Source organism: Ovis aries, chromosome 2 (genome assembly GCF_016772045.2).
Source record: "Ovis aries strain OAR_USU_Benz2616 breed Rambouillet chromosome 2, ARS-UI_Ramb_v3.0, whole genome shotgun sequence".
Classification (NCBI taxonomy): domain Eukaryota; kingdom Metazoa; phylum Chordata; class Mammalia; order Artiodactyla; family Bovidae; genus Ovis; species Ovis aries.
Window position 1 is genome coordinate 117,176,726 of NC_056055.1, and position 24,500 is coordinate 117,201,225.

Here is a 24,500-nt window from a genome sequence, read left to right on the forward strand (position 1 = left end):
CAGAGACATTACTTTGCCAACTAAGGTCCATCTAGTCAAGGCTATGGTTTTTCCTGTGGTCATGTATGGATGTGAGAGTTGGACTGTGAAGAAAGCTGAGTGCCGAAGAATTGATGCTTTTGAACTGTGGTCTTGGAGAAGACTCCTGAGAGTCCCTTGGACTGCAAGGAGATCCAACCAGTCCATTCTGAAGGAGATCAACCCTGGGATTCCTTTGGAAGGGATGATGCTAAAGCTGAAACTCCAGTACTTTGGCCACCTCATGCGAAGAGTTGACTCATTGGAAAAAACTCTGATGCTGGGAGGGATTGGGGGCAGGAGGAGAAGGGGGCGACAGAGGATGAGATGGCTGGATGGCACCACTGACTCAATGGACGTGAATCTGAGTGAACTCCAGTAGTTGGTGATGGACAGGGAGGCCTGGCGTGCTGTGATTCATGGGGTCGCAAAGAGTTGGACACGACTGAGTGACTGAACTGAACTGAACTGAACTGAAAGGAACATTTCATGCAAAGATGGGCTCGATAAAGGACAGAGATGGTATGGACCTAACAGAAGCAGAAGATATTAAGAAGAGGTGGCAAGAATACACAGAAGAACTGTACAAAAAGATCTTCACAACCCAGATAATCACGATGGTGTGATCATTCACCTAGAACCAGACATCCTGGAATGTGAAGTCAAGTGGGCCTTAGGAAGAATCACTATGAACAAAGCTCGTGGAAGTGATGGAATTCCAGTTGAGCTATTTCAAATCCTAAAAGATGATGCTGTGAAAGTGCTGCACTCAATATGCCAGCAAATTTGGAAAACTCAGCAGTGACCACAGGACTGGAAAAGGTCAGTTTTCATGCCAATCCCAAAGAAAGGCAATGCAAGAGAATGCTCAAACTACCACACAGTTGCACTCATCTCACACGCTAGTAAAGTAATGCTCAAAATTCTCCAAGCCAGGCTTCAGCACTATGTGAACCATGAACTTCCAGATATTCAAGCTGATTTTAGAAAAGGCAGAGGAACCAGAGATCAAATTGCCAACATCTGTTGGATCACTGAAAAAGCAAGAGAGTTCCAGAAAAAAACATCTATTTCTGCTTTATTGACTATGCCAAAGCCTTTGACAGTGTGGATCACAACACACTGTGGAAAATTCTTGAAGCGATGGGCATACCAGGACACCTGACCTGCCTCCTGAGAAATATGTATGCAGGTCAAGAAGCAGCAGTTAGAACTGGACATGGTTCAAGTCGGGAAAGGAGTACATCAAGGCTGTTGATTGTCTCCGCTTATTTAACTTATATGCAGAGTACATCATGAGAAATGCTGGACTAGATGAAGCACAAGTTGGGATCAAGATTGCCAGGAGAAATATCAATAGCCTCAGTTATGCAGATGACACCACCCCCTGTTGTACACCTGGAACTAACCCAATGTTACAAATCAACTGCAGTCCAGTGTGAAACAAAAAGCTAGAAGATAGAAAGTAAAGCCGCACCCTCTCGCAATTGGCCCCAGAGGCGAAGGTCCAGTTTTCCTGGCTATCCACAGGTCTTCCATAATCCCCACACACTTCATTTCCTCTGACTCTTACAGATACCCTTCTTCTCCCTGGGACACTTCCTTCCAGAAGACTCATGTGTAACAACAGAGGATGGGCAGAAAGTTTCTTGACTAATGATGGATTTAGGGACCTGCTAAAGAAATAAAAAGTGTTATTAAAAGTAAAACAGTGGGAGGTAATATTTAACCAGCTCATAAAGGCACACTCCTCAATCATGTTCACAATCACCATGAAAGCATGAGCATATGTAATATTTATACAATTAGTAGGAAGGCAAACTTAATATAAAATTTCAGGTAAGAAGTCTACTGTTGGTCATTGGCTTACATAAGGAAGTTGTCCTTATTTGAAAACAATAAAATTTTATAAAAAGTGAATACTTCAGACTTGTCAAAAATTCCACCCGAATTGGCTCAAAGTCACAAGCTTTTGTTGATTCTGGGTTTGATATTAAAAACCACCAGGAGAAAGTTCCAGAAGCGGATGATCCATAAGCATCGTTGGTGGTAGGAGCAGCTGTTCACACTACCCTTTTGTCTAGGCTACAGTCGGTGAAAGTTGACTCTAAAGCTTTCACACTGCATTTTTATGGAATTAAGTGATAAAACCATTGGGTCATTAAACAGCCATTTGATTTGTTTTTTCTTTTACAAAGGACTGAACAAACTCTATCAAAGGCAGGACAGAGCAAATGAAGTTCAAGGAGAAAAATTCACTGGCTGAAAATGCTGAAAGTCTGTGTTAGAAAGAGATGTTACAACTTAGATATATTTGCATGCCACTAATGTTCCAGTTCCTTACAATTTCCATTTTTTAACATAAATTTTGTGGTATTCCAGTTGGTGATGTGTTGAATTTACTTCCAACAACTGAGACCAATTAACACAGCTATTCAAGGCCATGGCTACAAGTCTGTAATGCCTGGGGAACTCCCAGGGCTGGGGCATTTCTTCCAGAGTGGGTGGTGCCAGGGCTGGTGAGAAAGAACAGCAAGACCCCACTCGCTGGGGGTGAAACAAGAGGTGCAGGGGCAGCTCCCTGCTGATGGCAAGAGAGGGGCTCATGCTCCAGAGAGGGGCTGGTGGAGGGCGGTAGAGGTGGCAAGGAAAGAAGGACCAGGTACAGGTGGAAATGCAGATGCTGGCCTCCCTGGCTTTGGCCCCAGGTGCCCAGGTAGTCATCAGAACCTGGAGGGGTGGGCAGCAGGCTGAGATGGTGAGGGTGGTGGATGGGGTGGAGATCTGCTCCCCGACCTGACGGTGTACAGGAACCCAGAGAGTCCTGGAACAGCTTTGTTGGGTGACCTTGGCCAGGCACCCTGACTCCTTGAGCCTCAGTTTCTTTATTTCTAAAGCAATGCAGGAAGCATTGCTGACCACAGGGTGTTTGTGCTCAGACTTAGATCATGGCTGGCACACATGGTAACTACATTGTTACTGTTTTCCCCATTTACAGAAGAGGTTAAGGGATGTCTCCCAGGCCACCCACCTGGCGAGGGGTAGACCAGCAGCCAGCCCTGCCTGCCAGCTGCTTTCCCCATGGTGGAAGTGTAGGTGGGGGAACCCCATGAGCCCTGCTCCCAGGCTTGTCCGCAGCAGGTGTGTAGAGGGCACGCAGGCAGGGTGAGTGGGCAGGCTCGGTGGCCGCGGCCCCACAGTCCTGACATCCTGACCCCAGGCACTAGCCCAGGATGTGCCCTGTGAAGGCCTGAATCAAGGCCACTTCTCCACGATCCCTCTCTCCCCTCACCCCAACATCCTGTCCTCAACTGTACAAGCTCACGTCCTCACACAAAACCAACACCTTGCAACAGTACTGCGGTCAGACTCGCACAGGTGGGCCGGTCACCCAGGGCCTTGGTGGTCCCCTCTCTGAGCTGGACAACAGAAGGGCCGCCGCTGGGAGGATGGTGGAGGAGGTGCCCCTCAGGCTGCTAGGGACGGTGCCCGCCCACGCAGGTGCTCAAGGACCCGTCTCACCACCTAAATAGTTCTCTTCTAGACAAGTGCCCCCAGGGTCCCCACCACTCAGCGGGTGGGCTCTCCATTCCATCAAACACCTCCAGCCAGTGAAACCAGACGTGGCTGGGGTGAATGGCCACAGCACCCTGACCAGCCCAGCACTGCCCACACCACCAGCAGTGGGATGGCACACGCCTGGATCTGGTGAGCTGGACCATGGAAAGCCCTTGCTTTACCAGCCTGATTTCAAACATGGTTGGCTAGGATTAAGAGTTTTCTTAGAAAGACATGAGGAGAGCGTGGGTGTGGCTACAGAGACGACCTCGTGGGATGCCCAGCGTGCCGCGTGGCCACACACCGCTGACAGCATTTCTTTGTCTGATCAGCGCTGACTGAGCATCTACTACACGCCAGGTGCTGCCCCACGGGGCCCGCCCTGCGAGCAGAGAGGCCGTGCCTGCTCACTCACCTCAAAACGTCAAGCTCGTCTCCTAACCATCCTATGTCACGTCCTCTGCAGAAGGTTTTTGCGTGTGTTTTAAGAGAATCATGAACTTTTTCTCCTTGTATTCCTAGTATAAGTCCTATTTTGTCATGGTTCAGTATTACTAGATTTAATTTTCTCCTATTTATTGTTTTTACACTTATATTCAAAAGTGAGTTTCGTCTACAGTTATATGCACATGTGCATCTGTGTGTGTGTGTGTGCGCGCACACACATGTACACGTGGGTGCTGACCTTACCATGTTTGACATCAAGGAAATTCTATGGGAACGATTTACCTAAAGTTTGGTAGATTTTAACTATAAAATTGCTTGCACCAATGAGAAACTGCAACAGAAAAAAACCAGCATTCTATTTATAGCAGCAATACAAATTAAGTATCTAAATTTCTCTCGGCCGTACTGTTCTTTTAACTGATATATCTTTTACATACAACCAAATGCACAGATATTCACCTTCGAGTTCAAGAATTCTGACAGTTTCAAATAGCCAAGTCAAGTTCCAGAATATTTCCATCACCCCAGAAAGCTTCCCCATGCTCTTTTACTGCCAATTTTTGACACACGCTTTGACAATCAATTACCACTCCGATTTCTGTCACTAGAAACTAGTTTTGCTTGCTATAGAAATTCATGTAAATGAAACATACCATATGCACTTTTTGTGTCTGGCCTCTTTCACACAGCGTATTTTTGATATTCAACCACAGAGATATGTATGTCAATAGTTCGTGTTATTGGTAAGTAGCATTCCAAAACTATATAACAAAATTGTTTAATTCATTCACCTATGAATGGAGTTTGGATATTTCCAGAGTTTGGTAATTTGAATAAAACTGTAAGGTACATTTATGTGCAAGGCTTTTTTAAGTCCCTAGGAGTGGAATTGCCAGGTCATAAGTGTTTATTTAGCTTCATAAGGAACTGCCATCCTATTTTACACGCCCATGTATAACGTACGAGAGTTTCAGTTACTCCACACTTGATATTCTCAGTTACTGCTATATACTGATCTAGAAGTTATAGCTAACCTAGTAGGTATACTGGTTGGAGAAGGAAATGGCAACCCGCTCCAGTGTTCTTGCCTGGAGAATCCCAGGGACGGGGGAGCCTGGTGGGCTGCCGTCTCTGGGGTCGCACAGAGTCGGACACGACTGAAGCGACGCAGCAGCAGCAGCAGCAGGTATATAGTGGGAACTCTGCGTGGTTTTAATTTGCTTTTATTGGATGACTACTAATATTAAGCATCTCGTAAGTGCTTATTGGCCGCTTATATGTCTTCTTTCGTGAATTGTCTACAACTCTTTGCCCATTTTAGTTTGGATTGTCTGAATATTAATGGTTTTTAGGAATTCTTCAGCGCATATTATAAATATGAATCCTTTATCAGATATCCATATCATGCTAACGTTTTCCTCATCTGTAGCTTGCCTGCTAATTTTTTCTTATAGAATCTTTAGATGCTCTTGATGATGTCCGGTTATTATTTTTTGATTTATGGTTCACGTTTTTTGTGCTAATCCGGTCAGTGTCTTTGTCTTCCTCAAAGTCTTAAACAGTCTCCTGTTTTCCTTCTAGAAGACTGATGGTTCTAAGTCCACATTTAGATGAAGTTTTGAATTATTTTCTGAGTGGCACTGTTTTATACAAATATCTGGTTTCTTTCAGCATCATATGTTTAATGTGTTCCTTTCCCCTTTGAATTAATTTAGCTCCTTGATAAAGAATTAACTGAAAGACAAAGGCCTTTGCCCCCTGTGTTCACTGCAGCCGAGATACGGAAACAGCCTAAATATCCGTCCACAGACGAATGGATGAAGAAAATGTGCTCCACATACAAAACAGAATGCTACTCAGCCTTCAAAGAGAAGGAAATCCTGTCACTTGTGACAAGATCTATGAACCTGGAGGACATTACGCTAGTGAAATAAGCCAGACACACAAACATGTTGTATTACCTCGCTTATATGCGGTGTATTCTTTTAAAAATCCAAACTCAGTAACAGAAAGTGAAATAGTGAATACTAAGGTTTGGGGCATGGAGAAAAGGAGGAAATTTTTTTAAAAAATCAGTTGACCACATTACATAGGTATATTTCCCAGCTCTCTGTTCTGTTCCATGGATCCATTCATCTAGCCTTATGGCACCCTATACCCCCTCGATTACTGCAGCTGGAAGTTCTAAAACCAAGTATGCGCCTCTTTCCTATTACTCTTTTACAAGATACTTTGGCTCATCTATATCCTTTACTTTTTCATATAAAGTTTAAAATCAGCCTTCTCCAAAATGACTGCATGGAATTTTGTTTGGTATTGTGCTGAGCCCATAAACCAATTTGGAGAAAATCGGCATCTTCTTGATACTGTGAACTCTGATCCATGAACATGGTGTATCTCTCCATTACCTTGACCCTTATTTAACCTCTCTCAACAATGTTTGTGCAGTTTTCAATATGACGGTCATGTTCATCTTTCATCAGATTTATTCACAGGTATTTTAATGTTGTTTTTGAACATTTTTAATCTCACTTGTGTAGTTTTAGTATGCCTTCTTTATAAGATTGAAGACATTCTATTTGTAGGTAGCAGAGATTCTTTTATAATGAATATATGTTGAATTTTATCACATTTTTTCTGCATTTTTAAAAATAATGATACATTGTTTATCCTTTAGTCATTTAGGTTTCTTTATTCATCACTTTATGGTGGTGAGTTACATTGATTTATTTTGTAATTAATATTAAAGGGATAGAGTTCTTTATCCCTAACATAAACCCCACTTGATCATTATATGGTGCTCTTTCTAGCACTGCTGATTTCTTGCTAATATTCTGCTAAGAATTTTTGCATATATGTTTATGAGAGATATTAGTCTAATTATAATTTTTGGTCAAGTTTCGGTATCAGGGTCAAGCTGGTCTTATAAAATGATTTGAGACACATTCCCTCCTCCTTTATTTTCTGCAAAGAGTTTTGTCAGATTGACAGTGCTTCCACAAATATTTGATAGAATTTCCTGAAGAAACCATTGGGCCTAGAGTTTTCTTTATAGGAAAATTTTTAATTGTAAGTTTAATGTCTATGATAGACGTAGGGTTATTTAGACTTTCTATTCTTGTGTGTTTCAGTAATTTGCAGTTTTCAAGGAATTTGTCAGTTTCATCTAAGTTGTTGAATTCCTAGCATAATGTTGTTCACAATATTCTCATTATCACTTCAATATTTGTATGATCTGGGGTGAAAAGGTTTTTTATTTTTGGTTTTTGTTTTTTTTTTTCATTTCAGTATTTAATGCTGTTCAATGAATGGGTAACTTGCAAAAGGAAAAATATATATGACCGAAAAGAATGAAAACGGCTCATTGTAAATAGTACTTGAATAAATACCAATTAAAACAGTGAGATACCATTTATCACCTGTCAGCCTACTGCAGTTTGAAAATAACGAGTCCTGCATTTAATAAATATCTGTTCAGCATCTTCTACATGCACCATCTGTATGTACCCCCGGGAGCTGGAATTGAAGGGTGAACTGGCAATCTCTGCACTTAGGGCCAGGTATGGGCAAGACAAGGGGACAGGGAGGGAGGCCTGAAAGAACAGGAAAGGAGATGATGGGGGGAGGGGTGGCTCTTTTACATGAGATGAATCAGGAAGGCACTTCTAATCAAACAGTATCTCGGGAGAGACCTGAAGACAGTGAGGGCTATTCGGATTTTCGAGGAAAAACTATTTCAAGAGGGATCTGCAAGTCAAGTCAGGGATGAGCCCCTGCTGGCAGGACACGCTCGGAACACTTAGACTCTAACGGTAGGAAAGCATCCTGTCTGGGACTGAAGTCGAGCAAACAATGATGAAGTCCACACTGTTTTCTCACACACTGTTGGCAGAAAAATTCATGCGCAGAACTCTTTAGAGGACAACCTAAGGACCGTTATCAAAAGCCTTAAACTACACGTATCCTTTGACTTCAAAATTCAAAATTTCTGAATTTCTGAGGCAATAATCAGATGAATGCACCAAGATATACATAGAATAATGTTCATCACAATATTATTTACTGTTGAGAAAATAATATAAATATTTAGTATTTATATTATAAAATATAAAACAGGGTAGCCTACACTCTCAACATGTGTGGTTATTGAAATTGTGTCTATTCACACAACGAAATTCTACATTAAGAACAATGATATACTTGCATGCTTCTTGACAAGGAAAGACGTTCACGATATGTTTTTAAGGTAGAAAAGGAAATTATAGAATGATATGCATTTTATGATTACATTTTAGCTAAAATGTTTGTTCATATGCATTTGTGTGCATAGAAAAAAGTCTGGAAATACAAATATCGAAACACGAATGGTGGTGTCTGCTGAGTGGTGGGATTGTAGTGATTCTCTCTTTAATAAATAACATGCTTAATTTTCTTGCAATCACCATGTATTACTCATTAACCTAGAAGTAATGTTTCAAAATCAAATGAAACACCAATATAACCAGGAAAAGTGTTTTGTTTTGTTTTGTTTTTTAATGAGTTTCAGGAAATCCCAAGGAAAAAAAAAGCAAGGTTCTTTTTGACCACTACAAAGAATTTACTTTTATTTTCACAAGTTTAATGATGACATGTCTTGACACAGATTACTTTGGATTTCTCTTATTTGGGGCTCACTCAGCTTCATGAGTCTGTATGTTTTTGTATTTTGACAAATAAGAGATGTTTCCGTCATTATCTCTCCAAGTACTCTTAAGCTCACTGTACTTCTCCAGCGGGACTCCAACGATACATGATGCGAAGGCTGGATCTCTTGTCGTTCAGTGGGTCCCTGAGGCTTTCTGTTTGGGGTGTTTTGTTTGTTCGTTTTGGTCTATTTTCCCTCTTTTGCTCAGATTGGATGAATTCTATTGTTCTGTCCTCACATTCACTGATTTCCTAACCTCTGTCATCAAACTGTAGTACTGACCGAAACAAGTGGACTTTTAAAAAATTTTCTGTAATTGTGCTTTTCAGGTATAGCTTTTAAAACTGATTTCTTTGCTGAGATTTTCTATTTTCTTCACTTGCTTCAAGAGAATTTGGTGATTGATCGTAGTTGCTTGTTGAAGCATTCTTACGGTCACTGCTTTAAAATCCTTGCCAGACAAGTCCAGCATCTGATCCTGAGTTGGCACTGATTTTTTTTTTTTTATATTCAAGTTGTGATTTTCCTGATTCATTGTATGATGCCTGATTTTTATGATATTCTTGACATTTTCCTTATCATGTTTGGCGACTATATGATCCTATATTTCACCACAGCAGTCACCAATTTAGATTTAGCCTGGAGGTTCTGGCCTACCATTATGGCCTGGGTTTCCGATAAGAATCTGCTTTTTAGAGCCTGACAGGACTATTTCGGTCTGTTAAAACCCATGCTGCTGGGGCTCCCATTGGTTCCTGCTGATGCAAGACAGGCAGATGGGGTTCCCCCAGGGTGGGGTCCCTTGTGGAGGTGCAGCTCTCCCTTACTGTGGGCTGGTGGGGAGGACGGGAAAGAGTGCAGGCCCAGCAGGAAAGGAGAGCATCTCACCTGACCGCTCACTGTCAGGGACCTCCCCAGTGACTCTCCTCCTGGTGCTGACCGGCCCACCGCCAGTCTTCTGGGAGCAGGATGAGCCCATCCAGGCTCCTTATGTTCCCAGTCTTGGGGCAGGACATCCCAAGCCCAGGTCCCTTCCTCTGTCACAGGGGGTCTGTGTGCGGCCCTCCCCTGTGCTGCCCTCCAGTCCCGGGGTCTCACACTAGCTTACCCTCCCCTTCCACCTCCCAGAAGCCCCCTTAGGTGGTTTCCTATGCTTTTCCAGGGTTCGTAGCTGTACTTAGCAGGAAGCAGGAGGAAGAAACAGGTCCAGACCAGAAGTTGAAGCACTGCTTTTGATTTCTCCATCTGCTCCAATCTGCTTGACAGCCCCATGCCAGGGTTACAGCAGAGAACCCCTGATTTAGCCCCACCCGGTCATTCTAGTCTGATCCAATCATCGTTAAGTCTTTATTTTAATTTTTAGCTTTTGTTTTTGAAAAGTAGAAATTCACACGGAAGTAGAGAGCATGGTATAATGAACTTGCTCCTGCTCATCAGTTAGCAACATCTACAGATACCAGCCCACACCCATCATGTTTCATGGGCACTCCCTCTCCACAGAAGCATATTCCAGTATATTAAAAGCACGTTCCATAAGTCATTCAAATTGTGTCTCTCATCATACTGTGACCCTCAAACCCTCCCTTTGGACAACCTGATCTCTACTTGCATGGCTCAAGTAAATTCTTTCAGAATTCTGAATTCATAGGAGTCGAGGAAGGCCCAGAGCAAGAGAGCACAAGAGATGCACAGGAAGCGGGCTGGCTGCTGGGGTGGATCTGGCCACCGTCCTGCAAGGGAAGGCTGGTGGGGCGCCCCGCATGCATGGGCATGGGCCTGGCTGCAGCCCCAGACCTGCCTGTCACCAAAAGAGCCTGGCCCCAGTTGGCCCAGGGGAAGCCACCCTGCTCTGGGATACTGTCAAGTTCTATATCCCTAGAAGGGGCACCAGAGGCCTCTGGGCCCCCTCTCAGCCACAAAGAAACCAAAGGCTCCTTAGGAGAACAAATTCTACCCTATTGGGGCCTGCCCCTGTTGGCACGGGCTGCCTTGCAGAGCAGACTACCCTACCAAGCAGTTCCGAAGTGACTGGGCCCCTCACAGACACCTCAGCATTCACAAACACCTACTTTCATCTTGAAATGTTAAAGTTAAAAGATTTAGAACATCTGTGTCTCTCAGTGAAGTTTGCCTTTTAAGCCAACTTGTTTGTTGTTTAGTCACTAAGCCGTGTTCTACTCTTTTGAGATCCTAAGGATTATAGCTGGCCAGGATGCTCTGTCCTGGGGATTTCCCGGGCAAGAATACTGGAGTGGGTTGCCATTTCCTTCTCCATCAAGCCAACTGGCCAGGTGCAAAGTCAGAAAGCCTCATTTTGGAGTTCTGAAGCTGAAGATTCCTCCTGTATGCCCAAACTGCCCAAGGCAAGAGGATGCCTCCAGCAAAGGAGAGAGATGTCAGGACCACAGGGTGCAAATGAGATGGGTGTGTTAACATATTCAAAACGTCTTATTCCCATGAGGACGTGATGGAGGCTGTGTGAGGGAAACAAGAGCCTGGAGGCTCACTCGGTGGAGTCCCAGGGAGGGAACACGGGAGTCCCAAACCTGCCAAGCCAGGGAGAGTTGGGCCAGCCCAGGGGGAGGGGAAGGCTGGACCCCAACCGAGAACCAAGTTCTTGAATTCTCCCAGGGCTGGCTGCCCAGAAGTGGGAAAGTGATAGGACCCTTAGCCACAGTTTTCACCAGGAAGGTAACATTGCTACCTTGGCCAGGTACTTACACTGGTTCCCATCCGTGATGGGACCCTCTCTGCCAGGGTACAATGGTGCGCATAGGGCAGCTGAGAGAACTGGATAAGATAATGTCCAGAGGAAGCCAGCACATGAGAGCAGCTGGTGGTCTGAGTTCAACGGAGTGTTTACCTGGATCTTTAGCCCCTGATGTATGTTAGTTCCCTTATTCCTTACGACAATCCTATGAAGTCATCTAGGCTCAGAGAGGTTAAGAAACCTGCCCTGGGTCACACAGGTGGTTGGACAGAGCTGAGAAGTGAACATAGCACTCTGATTCCTAGAAGCCCCACTGTTTTTATATGGCAGAGGTGGAGACCTTCCTCCTTGGGATCCCAGCCCAGGAGGCCTCAAGGGACAAGCCTGAGGAGTGAAGGAGTGTCCCAAGCCTTGGTCACCCAAAAGCCAAAAGTCCCCAAGGAGACTCTTACCCAGCCCCAGGGCAGCCAGGGTCTGCAGGCGGCCCCCTTCCCCAGGCCTCCTCTTCTGACGGGCAGCCTCTCCCTGCCTTGCAAAGAAAGCCCTCCATTCCCTGCCTGCCTCCTCCTCTTGCTGGCCTTGCAGCCTTGGCCTGGCCTCCCCGAGTCTCACTTTCATCTGTAGAGATGGGGGCAACAGCCAGACTTGCCTGAAAAGTTGCTGTGTGCGCTGACAGATTCCATGAGAAGCTGCCTGAGAGGCTGGTCGGGCTGGTTCTGGGCACAGAAGCAGGCTGACCACCCAGGGCCAGCGGGTCTGTGCTGTGCTTTCCAGGCTCTGCTGCCTGCTTGAGCCAGAAGCAGGCCCCTCTCCTGACCACCCGCTGCATGCAGCCTCCACCCGCCTGCTTCAGCCAGAAGCAGGCCCCTCTCCTGACCACCCGCTGCATGCAGCCTCCACCGGGCCTCGTCCACAGCCCAGGCCTCATCCAGGCGGATGTCCCACTTCATCCCACCCACAATGTCACCCCTGCCCCCTAGCAGCCACAGAGTTGAAGTTGATGCTGTGGCCAGGGAAAAGCACCCTCACCCCTCTTGTGGTGCCCAGAGGGGTGTCGCCTGCCTCCTACTAGCTGCTCAGAACCCCTCGGCCAGGGCCTGGTTAGGCCTGGGTCACAAAACACTCCTCTGTGGAGGAAGGGGTTAAAGAAGTGAAGAGAGAGAAATGAGTGGCAAGAACATTCCCATCTAGAGAGACAGGTGGTCACTGCAGAGCCGGGAGCGGGCACCGTGGCCAGTCAGGTCCCAGCCACTGGCTCGGGGGAACAGGGCAGCCATGCCTTCCAGTGTCCAGCCTCCAGGACAGGCCAGCCCCCTCCCCACCCACCGCTGGGGCAGGCCGCCCACACTAGCAGCAGCCCAGGGGCCCTCGCTGCCACCCCGCCCTCTCCATAAAGCTGCCAGCATCCCCACTGCTGTGTCCCCACCCCGGCTCAAGGCCCCCCTGACGGCCCTGGGCCTGTCACGGAGAGAAGCTGCCACTAGAAAAATCAACCAAATGTCACGCCAACTTGAATCTATCAGGAGGGTGAATCTTAAATAACTGCCTAAAGTAACAAAAGAATCTGTTTTTAAAAAAAGAAGAGACAGAGACAGGAGGAGCAGGCCATTATCCAGCAGGAAGGACAGCTGAGGCAAAGTGGGAAACACACCCCCACAGGGCTCCCAGAGAAGTTGGTGAGGGGCACACGCTAAGTGAGAGGTGACTAGCTGAGCTGGTGACAGAGAGCCGCAAGCTGGTTACAAGCCTCGCATGGAGTGCAGGGTGCTGACCACACACCCCCCAGCTTTGTGAGGCATCGCAGCCCTGGACACACCCTCCCTCACCCCCGCCCCATGCCCCGGCCCCCAGCCATGGTCCTGGGGGCTCACCCCCATCTGTTCCATGTTGCCCTCAAAAGGGCCGTTGTCCCCCCAGGGGATATTCACTGCCCTTCCAGGCGGCTCCCCGGACACCAGCTAGGCCAGGGCCCCTTCTGGGAAGAAAAAAATCATATGAATCTGGAATGAGGTCCCATTTGGAGCTGGACACACAGACACTTCTCACGGCACCCTTCCTTTGCCCTGGAATTTCCAAAGGTGTGTCCCTTTATGAGAAGTTTCCACATAGAAGAAACGGGACAATGCCCTCAGGATAATGTGATGCCCATCCACGCCTCCCCAAGCTGGCTGGACCTGGCCCTGTCCACAACCTGAGGCAGGCAGACGAAGGGCCCACCAGGGAGGAGGGTGGGCCTCACAGCTGTCCTGTGGGTCAGCTGGGGAGGGAGACTCAGAAATGGATCTTAGGCCAGGTGGGTCCCTGCCTTCCCCCCCCCCCCCCCACCCCCATCAGTCCCCTCTACACAGCAGGGACCAGGCAGAGGAGCAGGCCAAGCTCCCAGGCAGGAGCTGTCAGCAGCCCAGACCCCGGCAGGAGCTGCAGAAGAGTCACTCACACCCATCTCCCCCGGGCCACAGCTAGTTCACAAACTTCAGCTTTCGGGGCACGGAGAAGATGCAGACTAATTCATTTTCATCTCAGAACGGCATTTACAGAGTCCTGCTTGTCAGGCTCTGCTCTGCCCTCCAGACACTGGCCACTGAGCACTCAGGACACGCAAAGAGAGAGTGCGGCTCTCGGGCGCCCCTCCCCCAGATCGGACAGGCCCCAAAGCTTCCAAAGTTCAGGCAGAGGTGGGGACTGCCCTTCGACCCATAACCCTGGGTTGGGATAAAAGGAAGGGGGTACTGCGCAGAGCCTGCAGTGCCAGCCAGCCCTGGACAAGGGGACAGCCCTGCGGTGTAAGGGGCAGGTGAGAAGGCTCCTGGAGGAGGACACCTTAGACCGGCAGGAAGGACTCCTCAGACCAGGGGAGAGGGTAGATGGGGCCAAGATTGGAGGCACAGATGGAGCAAGCAGAGTGGGGACCCCTGCAGAGAGACGCCTTCTTAGAGGCGAGGTTAAACCAGAGTGCCCGTGAGACGCCCAACTCAGCCCCTGGCGCCCCCACCCACCCAGACCCACTGGGGTCAAGACAGGCGTCTCCTGTCCCCCGAGGCGGGGTCAACCGCAGCTACGCCGATTCCACCGCGATCCAGGGTCGGCTCTAATAGTTTGTCCCCAGACAAACCCCGCTTTCTCTCCGCCCCTCCGTGGGAAGCGGGGCCAATCCCGGAGAAGGGTCTGAGGACACAGGCGGGTTGCCTTCCTCCACCCGCCTCAGAAACAACAATAGGCGACCGGCCGACAGAGGAGGGAATCAAGTGTGGAAAATCCCCCTGTCCCGCAATGTCAATGCTGAGCACGGCCGGCAGGCGGGCGCGCGGCCGCGACGCTGCCCCCACGCGCCCTTCGGTGGAACTACAAGCCCGGGAGAGAGGGGCGCCGTAGATTGATCTCCTGGTTCTCAGACTCTGAGGACGCACGCCAGCGAGGGAGGGAAAGCTTGCGTTTGGATTCTTAAGGCTATTTTAGGCTCAAAGGAAATTACATTTTATTCCTAAAGCCTGAATCGTCTCACTTCTTGCACTTTCCCAAAGCAAACGTACAGTGACTTGTTTTTATTTGATCATCACATTCTACCATTAGCCATGTTCTTTCCCCTTTCTTCTACATTAAGCCAGAAATTATACATTAAAGACTTTATGAAGTGAATATTCAGAGGACAAAGAAAGTCACAGACGGGAGGGCGGCGACTACTTTTCCCTGAACTCTGAAAATACTCAAGGCTGGGCGCTGCCTCCAGCAAACTTATTAGCCCTCCTTATACTCATACCCGATCTTAGAACTATGGGGAATCTTGGCTACCAAGCTGATCAAGTGCGGAAACAAAGGAAACAGTGGCTGAGGAGGATGCTCCTGAGCGCCAGGCACCTGGCGATGCTGCAACCTCACACAAAACGCACACTGCCCCTTGGTGTGCGTGTCTCTGCCAGCTTGTCAGGGGATGACCGGGATGATGAGGCTTAGGCTGGGGAGAGGGAAAGTCTGGATTCCATCCCTTCCCGAAGGTCCACTGAGTCACTGAAGCAACTTGACTCCATCCACGGCTCCTCTGACTCAACTCTGAGATGGAGAAACTCCCCGACAGCCGTGGGCTCTCATAACGTGTGTGCAGCACTTAAAGGGGAAAACAGTAAAATCCTATGGCCATCTAGGAAGAGTTTCTTCCCCCTGAAGAGAATTTCTACGAAGAAAGGGCTTCTAAGCTAAATATGGAGTTCCCTATGACCATCCCGGCAGAAACAAAGCTGGATTAAACAGCTTCCCTATTGTTGTTTAATCACTAAGTCATGTCTGACGCTTTGTAACTCCATGTACTGTAGCCCACCAGGCTCCTCTGGTCCATGGGATTTCCCAGGCAAGAATACTGGAGTGGGCTGCCATTTCCTTCTCTAGAGGATCTTCCTGACCCAGGGATCAAACTCCTGTCTCCGGCTTAGCAGGCAGAGTCTTTACCACTGAGCCGCCAGGGAGGCCTCCAGCTTCCCTGGGGGAGCTGCTAACCCATGGGTCAGGCAGCTCTGGGCAGGACAACCACCCACTGGGGACCCTGTACTGGGACTCTCTACCCTCTCTGGGCCTCAGTTTCTCCACTGGAACAATCAGATTGTCACAAGATGAGGCCACAGGCCAAGCACAGATGGTTTGGTGGCCTTTCGGTAACAGTCCAGGTTGCTTGTGAACATTCTGGACCATATTCCCATGTGGCAGCAGAGATCACCATGAGGAGCTGAGAAGTGGTCCTTCCAGACCTCTCTCTGAGCCCCACTCCAGCCTTGGCCCCTGATCTCAGGAGCTGAGTGGAGTGTAGGGGTGAGTAAGGGCCAGACAGGCCAGGATCAGAATCCCAGCTCTGCTGACTTCACAAGAAAGGAGCTCAGCCAGGCCTGAGGGACACTTGGGATCTCCACAGGGGCCCTAGACACCCAGGGCTGATGGAGCGGGGTGCCTGAGGGGGAGGCTTTTGCTCAGGTTTTGTACACCCTGCTCTCGTGGGTCAGGAAGAAAGACCACCGGCCACCCATGAGATCTTGGCCAACATCTTCACCTCTCGGACCTCAGCCTTCTTTTCTGTAAAATGTGTGTCAAGGTCTTCTCTGCAGACTTGCTGATGGGATCAGAAGCGACACAGCTACAGTAACTGGTACCCAGTGGTTCTGGATAAAGAGCAGCCTTAATCACTATTCACCACCTGAGAGAGTGTTGGCGTCTGGGTAAGGACACCGCTGGGCGGACCCAGGTCAGCGCTGCCCTCCAAGTCTGGACTGCCACCTCCCGGGTCCTGCAGGAAGGCTCCTGAGGCTTCAGGCCAAAACGGGGTCACGAGACTGGAGACAGGCAGGCGGCCCCAGGTTCACCGCTGCGCCGGCCTCCACTCCTGGCAAGAACGGATCCTCACTGGAGAAGGCTGACCAGGCCACCCACAGGGCTCCGGGACCAGATAGTTTGAAAGTAGCTACGGAGGGGGCAGGGATTTTGAGGCCCTGGGTCACACTGGGGACCGGCCACCCCACCACACTCCCAGTGGGCCCTAGGTCACCCTGTATTGTATTCAGAGTGCTGCAGCAGAGCAGATGTGCCTTCAGCCCTTCTGAAAATAGCACACTCCCCTCTTAGTTGGATTTGGGGGTGTCAGTGGTTGGTTTTCCAGTTCTCTGGGTTTGCTTCCAGAAGGGATTTCTGGTGTGATTTCATATATTACTATTTTCAACAGTTTCGTTGCAATATGATTGACACAATAAATCCTCACAAAGCCTCTTCAGGACCCACATCACAGAAACCAGGGAAGGCCCTGGCAGAGGTGTATGCGGACATTTGAACCCAGGCCTGACAGCTGGAATCGTTCTGAGACCACTGGACCTGAGTCCAAACACTAGCGCCCGCCCTCAGCGAGGCAGGGCAGAGACTCTCAACAGGTCATTTCGCAATCTGGCGCACTTCCTGTTCCATGAAGACGCCAGAGCGTCTGAGCCCAGTCAGGACCAGGCTGTGTGGTTCCGGGGAAAGCGCAGGGTGTGCGGCTCAGGGCCCAAGCTGGAAGGCGTGGGGGCAGGCTGGGCTAACCAGGAGAGAGGCCCGCGGGGGCGGTGGGCCACCACCACGGACAGGAAAGGCCCAGCAGCCAGACCCTCTGACCCATGTGCCAAAGCCAGAAGTTGAAATGTTTTTGTGGGCGCTCACAACTTTAAATATTGGCTCCACTTTTTATAACTTTCTCATTGAGATCATAATTAAACTAGGAGGAAAAAATGCACGTTGGCTAAACAGCGAAAGACTGCACAAGGCTGCCCGAAGTCTTCCGCGCACACTTCAGCATCGCTCCGCGAGGGGCTCCGGGTCAAGGTCCCAAAGCCGGGGTGCCGGGATAGAGGAGGAAGGTCGACGGCCGCCGTGGACCCCAGGCTCCCCGCCCCCAACCTTCCCTTTTCCTTCCGCGACCCGCGCCCTGCCCCCCCGCCCCCAGATCCCACCAAGTCCATCCAGCCCCCGACCCCTCGCGTTTGGAACTTCAAAGCGGCCGGCTGGCAAAGTCAAGGCGTTCCCTCCCGAGAAGCGGGCAGGGGGACTCAGTCCCCCCCCCGAACCCGTCGCCGCGAGCCCCCGCCCCCCACGCAGCCCAGAAGGGCCATCTGCGCCCCGCTACACGTTTCTCCAGTCGCTCCCCACGCCTCTGCGGACATCAGCCAGTTCCCGGTTCTCGCCACCCGCCTCGGATGGGCCTCGCTGAGGCCAGAGACCGGCGTCCGAGCGCCGGCTCGGACCCGCCTGCAGCCCCGGACCCCTGGGGGCGGGGCCGAGGATCCACTCGGGCGGCGACGGCAAGAGGCGCGGCGGGGGCGGGCCGGGGGCGGGCCTGGGCGGGGCGGCGGCGGACTGCGGAGACGCGGCGGCGCGCGGGGCGGCGCAGAGCGTTCTGGCCGAGGCGCGGAGCGGAGCCGAGTGGCCGGCGTGGGGCCGCAGGGGGCGCGAGCCGGGGCAGGGCCGGAGCCGAGCCGGAGCCCAGCGGGGTCGGGCCGGAGGGCGGGGGCCGGGCGGAGAGCAGCCATGGCGCCGCGAAGGGCCGGGGCGCGCGCCGCTGCGGGCGGCCTGGGCGCCGAGTAGCCGGGCCGGGCCGGAGCGCGGGCGGCGGCGGCGGCGGCAGAGCAGCTGCGCCCGCGCCCCCCGCCCTCCAGGCCCCGCGCCCCGCGCCCGGGCCGCTGGCGATGGTGACACATGCGGCGGCGGCGCGCCGGCGGCAGGACCATGGTTGAGCGCGCCAGCAAGTTCTTGCTGGTGGTGGTGGGCTCGGCGTGCTTCATGCTCATTCTCTACCAGTACGCGGGCCCGGGCTTGAGCCTGGGCGCGCCCGGCGGCCGCGCGCCGCCCGACGACCTGGATCTCTTCCCCACGCCCGACCCGCACTACGAGAAGAAGTACTACTTCCCGGTGCGCGAGCTGGAGCGCTCGCTGCACTTCGACATGAAGGGCGACGACGTGATCGTCTTCCTGCACATCCAGAAAACGGGCGGCACCACCTTTGGCCGCCACCTCGTGCAGAACGTGCGCCTGGAGGTGCCCTGCGACTGCCGGCCGGGCCAGAAAAAGTGCACCTGCTACCGGCCCAACCGCCGCGAGACCTGGCTTTTCTCCCGTTTCTCCACGGGCTGGAGCTGCGGGCTGCACGCCGACTGGACCGAGCTCACGAACTGCGTGCCCGGCGTGCTGGACCGCCGCGACCCCGCCGCGCTGCGCACGCCCAGGTGAGCGTCCACCGACGGGCCGGGACGGCGGGGTGCCGGCTCGCGGCCGCTCCCCCGGGCCCGCCCCTCGCTCCCTGCCCTGCACGCCTGCCCTCCCGGGGCCGCCACTCGCCGCAGCCCTCTGGACCGCCTCCTTACCTCTGGGCTCCCGAGCCCGCAGTCCGTCTGCCGCGGCCCGCTGTGCTCCCCACGCTCGCATGCCCCCTCTCCCCGCGTGCTCGGCACCTCTTTACTTTTCCCCACCACCCGCCGGGCCGCGCGGCGTCTGGGCTTCCCGGGGTCACTGCCCCCTGCCCGCGGGCTCTCACCTGTCAGGCCTCAGCTCTGCGTCCAGGCTGGCCTGTGTCGTCGGGCGGGATTGCGGGTTTCTGTGCGCGTGTAGCCCACCGGGCTTCCCCGCGCGGCTGTCGCGCCCAAATCGAAAGTGAGAGAAGTGAGGGGCCTCTCCCCTGCACCTGCGGGCCACCCGCCCCACCCCCGGCCCGCCAGCCTGCCTGGAGAGGGCTGGGGAGGAGCTGCCGAGCCCAGGTGTGCAGGTGGAACAAAGGCCCGATTGTCACCTGGGGCTGGGGGCGGGGAGGAAGCGGTGCTGCCCGCCCCGCCCCTGCGAGCTGGGCCCTGACTAGGGGCAAACTCGCTGTGAAAGAGGAGCAGAAGCAGGCCAAGGGCAGGCTGAGGGGAGCTGAGCTGGCTGGAGGCACCTGGGCACCCAGACACCTCCCCTGAGAGATTGGGGACACAGGGCTGACCTGTCGCAGGGACAGCTTTCATGGGAAGGACTTTTTAGCCGGAAACACCCTTCCTCCCCACGGTGCAGGGTTTCCAAGGGTTAAAGTCGGATCTCTTTTTCTCTGGTTTGTGTTCATGCCCTGTGGGGCTGTCTCCCTAGGACGTTTAGAGCGGGAAGGGCCAGAAGGGAGGTCGTCTTGCCTGCCTTTTGTTTATGTCCCATGTTTGCCTTAAGATTGCGGTCGTGCGAGGGCTGGGCTTCGGGCGCTGTGTGACCTGGGTAGCTGTTTGTTAGCACTCCTGGGTCGAAAGTGCAAGGTCTTGGGTGTGTTTGGAAGATGAAGGTCTGGTATCTGGCCAGCTCTGGATTCCCTGCCCGACTCAGTCCCTCTCCTGTAGTGTTTCCTAGGCTGTCAGAGTTGAGGGGAAGAGAAGGGATCTTGCCGCTTTCCCTTGGCTGTCCCCACACCAGCAGCAGCTCTCAGCTTGAGAAGTGTCCTGCTGGGTCATGTAAGGCTACGTGAATTACCGGTCAGCCTGTCTGGGGTCTTGAAAGCACTGATGGCTGCCCAGCACTTGGTCTGATGTGTACAGGTGCGCTTTCCCGGCCTTGTACCACCTCCTTGCCCCCCGCTGCTACCCAGGGTCCAGCCCCTCTGTGCTAGATTGAGCTGAGCACAGGGGCTTGCAGCTACCTGCCCATCCATCCTGTTCGCCAGAACCGTAGGCCCCCAGAACTGGACACTGAGCAGCCCAAATAGGCCTGGGTAGGCACCTCTCACCCTGGAGAAGGGAATGGCTACTCACTCCAGTATTCTTGCCTGGACAGTTCCATGGACAGAAGAGCCTGGTAGGCTGTATTCCATGAGGTCCCAAGGAGTCGGACATGACTGAGCGATTAACACACACACAGAGGCACCTCTCTGCCTGTAGCAGTCAGGAGTGGGAGTCAGAAGAGTCCCATCTGCCAGAGGGAATTAGCTAGAGAGAGCCCTGGAGGGGAGAGTGTGCCGGCCTCCCTCTGGGCACTGTCGAGAGGCTTGAGTCGAGCTTGCCCAGCAGACATATCCCTCGGCCCTAGTTGGCCACCAGGACGCTTTCCTACAGCCCCATCTTCTGAGGCTGATTTTCCCTTTGGCTCATCAGGGTGAAAGGCCCCTGGTCTCTCTTCTCCAGAGCCTGTCCACCAGAGCAACAGGCCGAGCCACCCCACAGACAGGAGTGGGGGGAGTGGGGCAGCCAGCTAGAGTCTCCAGGTGCTGCAGGAGGGAGGGATGCCTGGCGCCCCCTCCTCCAGGTGGACTCGAGGAGCAGGAATGGAAGACTCCGTGCGCGGTTGGCCTGCTGCCTGCCACACTGGGAAGTTGCTGAGCTCAGCAGCTTCCGGCTGGCCTTGGAGGAGGGGTTTCCAGGGTCCTGGCGCGGCCCGCCCTCTGCTGTCTGCTCTGGGAGTGGGCTGTGCCTCCAGGCAGGTGACGGAGCCTTGCCGGCAATCTTTGTCACTCTCTCCCACCACTCCCTTCAGTTCCGGTCCAGGTGCTAGGTAGATGGCTTTCTTAACAAGCTTCCTGGAGAAGCCAGGGAAATCTCTGCTTTGTGTGTTTACAAGCCTCTGTGTTCCCCGAGTCTGGGGCTGGGCCAGAGAGCTCGGGGGTCAGGGTGCAGCTCCCTCATCTGCCCAGGGACCCAGCACCCAGAAGGGCAGGGGCAGTGCCCAACCTCCAAGGAGTGCCTGGTGTTGAGCGGTGCCTGGTTTCAGGAGTCTCAGATGTCACCCTGTGCTTGGAATGACCACCTGACTGGTGAACTGAGGAGTGACAGGGCACTTTGGGGTCTGGCCCTGGGCAAGCGCCCTTCTTCCCTCCTCTCTAGCCCCGAGAGCCAAGCACTGTGCACCGGGCCGAGGGCGGAGGGGTCAGGGGCGGGGTGGAGGGTGGCCAGATGTCTCATTGCTGTGAGGTGTGCTTCTAGGAGCTCTCCCCCGGCCTCTCCCAGTTCCTGGTGCCAGTGTCTGCGGTGTTTGGGGCTTGTGGTGCAGGGAAGTGAGGGTTTTCACGGCTCCCGTGCCTCATTGCCGCACGTCATCAGCCTGGGTGCCTCTGAGCTGGGCATGCGTCGAGGTGACAAATGGAGATGGATGGGTTTCCAGCGCTTTGCTGGAATATGGTGTGGCACTTCCAGCATCTGTGAGTGCTTCCTGACTTGGCAGAGAGGCACAGGTGTGGGAACAAGCATTGGCAGCTCCCTCTTTGGTCTTGTGTCCGCGGTGGGAACTGCCACACCTGCTGGCGCCTGCCAGGAATGTTTGTGAGGCCCCCAGGGAGGGCTGGCCTCAGAGGTGTGGCTGTCTATGGCAGCAGGCTGGTGGCGAAGCGCTGCCGAGGCCCACGCTGGTTAGAGCGTCTCGGCACCCCTTGCTCCCCTGTCACCTTGTAGGGTCAGGAGGGCGCTCCTAAGGGCCAGAGTGACCCCAGAGGAGATGGAAGAGGAGCCGTGGTCAGGATCTCACCTGAGTTGCCCTGGACGTGTCCCTAAAGTTGGGCAGGTTTCATTTGGAGCCAGAGGGCCCTGGGGACCCGAGTGTGGCTTCTGGGCCACCTTCATGGGGTCTCTGCAGTAGGGACCGCCCCCCCCGCCCCGGAAGTCCCTGGTTGAGCTCCCACCACCCTCCCCGGCAGAAGCTGTGCTTCCGGGCAGGAAGGAGGCATCTCCGTGTCACTGCTGCAGCCTCGTTCTGGCCACTCACACTGCCTCCACCGTCCCAGAGGCCTCTCTGGGTTCAGAGACCTGCTGGTGCTGGCAGCTGGCTCTGTGCGGCCCTCTGCCCAGCACACCCCCCTCCCTGCCACTGTCCTGTGGCTCTGCCTCCCCCCAGCCTCTGTTCTGCTGCCCCTTCCTCCAAGAAGCCTTCCCTGGCTGCGCCGTTGTTTCCTGAGGTGCCCTGGGCCGCTCTCCATCTGCCATCCTGGCATGTCCATGGCATTTGAGCACCGGCCAGAGGCCAGATCGGTGCTGCCCAATCTGACAAGAAGAAAGTTCACCGCCTGGTCCTGCAGGCCCTCCGGGGGCTGCACTCAGCCTGCCCCTCCCCGAAGTGTCCTCTGGCGAGTCAGGTTCGAGGAGTCAGCCTCGAGTGCACTGCGGTTCCCGGGGAACCTCGATGGCCCCACACAGGCTAGCTTGGAGCATTGCCGTGGCACCCGACAGTTTGCAGCTTGCCTCACATAGCCTTAGTGAGGTCAAAAGACGACGTCTGCGTTTGCCTGCAGGGGAGCAGAAGGCACCGGAGCATGCGGCAGGGACTGGCCCCCGGGGGAGTCTCCCAGAGAGGTCTGGGGTTGACACAAAAGGAATCTAAGGTCAAGACATTCAGAGCTAGATTTTCCTCGGGAAAAGAAACCTCTTCTTTTTAAGCAAATGTGTAAGACAAACTTTTAGATGACTTTCTGGCAATCATTTTAAGTAGTGCCCGGCCTGCGAAGCCATCGGGCTCGACAACTCTATTGTCACTGAAGCACCGTAGAGCGTGTGGGACTAGGGTTTTCTGTTCTCCCAGCTGCTTCCCCTGAGCAGTGCAGAGTGGGCTGGACACAGGGCGGGGGGCTTATTTGCCCCCCCAGCTCAGAGAACCTTCCCAGTGGGCACAGTCCTGGGGCCCAGGCACTGGTGAAGCCCCTGGTCTTTGTGGAGTCAGGGTCTCTTTCTCGGCGGCAGGACTGAGAAGTTTGCTGTCGCCCTTGGAGAGTGGCGGGCTGTCGGTTGGGGCCTGGTCTCATCATCCTTAGCTTCCCTGGGGGCTCAGACAGTAAAGAGTCTGCCTGCAATGCAGGAGACCAGGGTTCGATCCCTGTGTCAGGAAGATCCCCTGGATAAGGAAATGGCAACCCACTCCAGTGTTCTTGCCTGGGAAATCCCACATTCTCTCATTTTTTTGTTCTTTTTATACAGTAATGATTATGGTAGACAATCAGGAGGAAAGTGAAAAAAGGAAAATGACTATTGTCTATGCATGTGCGTGTGCTGTCCTGTCCGACTCTGCGACCCCATGGACTACAGCCTGCCGGGCTCCTCTGCCCGTGTAATATTCCAGGCAAGAACACTGGAGTGAGTTGCCATTCACTTCTCCAGGGGATCTTTCCAACCCAGGGATTATAGCTGCGGTCTCCTGCTTATCAGGCTGATTCTTTACCACTGAGCCACCTGGGAAGCCCATTCTCTATGCATACCTATTGTTTTCATTATAATTAGAACCGTAGTGTGAACTGTCTGTAGACAATATCCCGTGCCGTTACAATCTTAGTGGCTTATCGGCTGCCGGTGACTCGCCTCTGGGTGCACTGTTGGCTCTCTGGTGCTGAGTGCGCAGATTTCCCATCTCTGGCTCCCTAAGTAATGCTGCAGTGGACACCCCTGTCCATAAAATAAAATATCTCGCATGGCCCTGATTTCCTTTGGAATTTCCTAGGAGTGGAATTTCTGAGGTGAACGGTGTGAATGTTTAAATGCTCTCAACGTATATGTTACATCGCTTCTCAGAAAGGCTATATCTTGCAGCCAGGAATGGTGTCTGAGTGCCCGTCTCGTTGATATTAAATGCGTTCTGGGTTTAAAGAGCTGACTCCCTTAAATG

General features: G+C 52.5%; 1 protein-coding gene across 1 annotated transcript in view; it reads left to right on the top strand.

Annotated features, from left to right (window-relative positions):
• Positions 1-18,307: 18,307 nt before the first annotated feature.
• HS6ST1 (heparan sulfate 6-O-sulfotransferase 1) overlaps positions 18,308-24,500 on the top strand; it is a 39,706-nt gene continuing 33,513 nt past the window's right edge. The window contains exon 1 of the mRNA XM_027964665.3: positions 18,308-19,141. Within this exon, the coding sequence (XP_027820466.1) occupies positions 18,615-19,141 (527 nt within the window). The 5' untranslated portion in view covers positions 18,308-18,614. The remainder of the gene's footprint in view (positions 19,142-24,500) is intronic.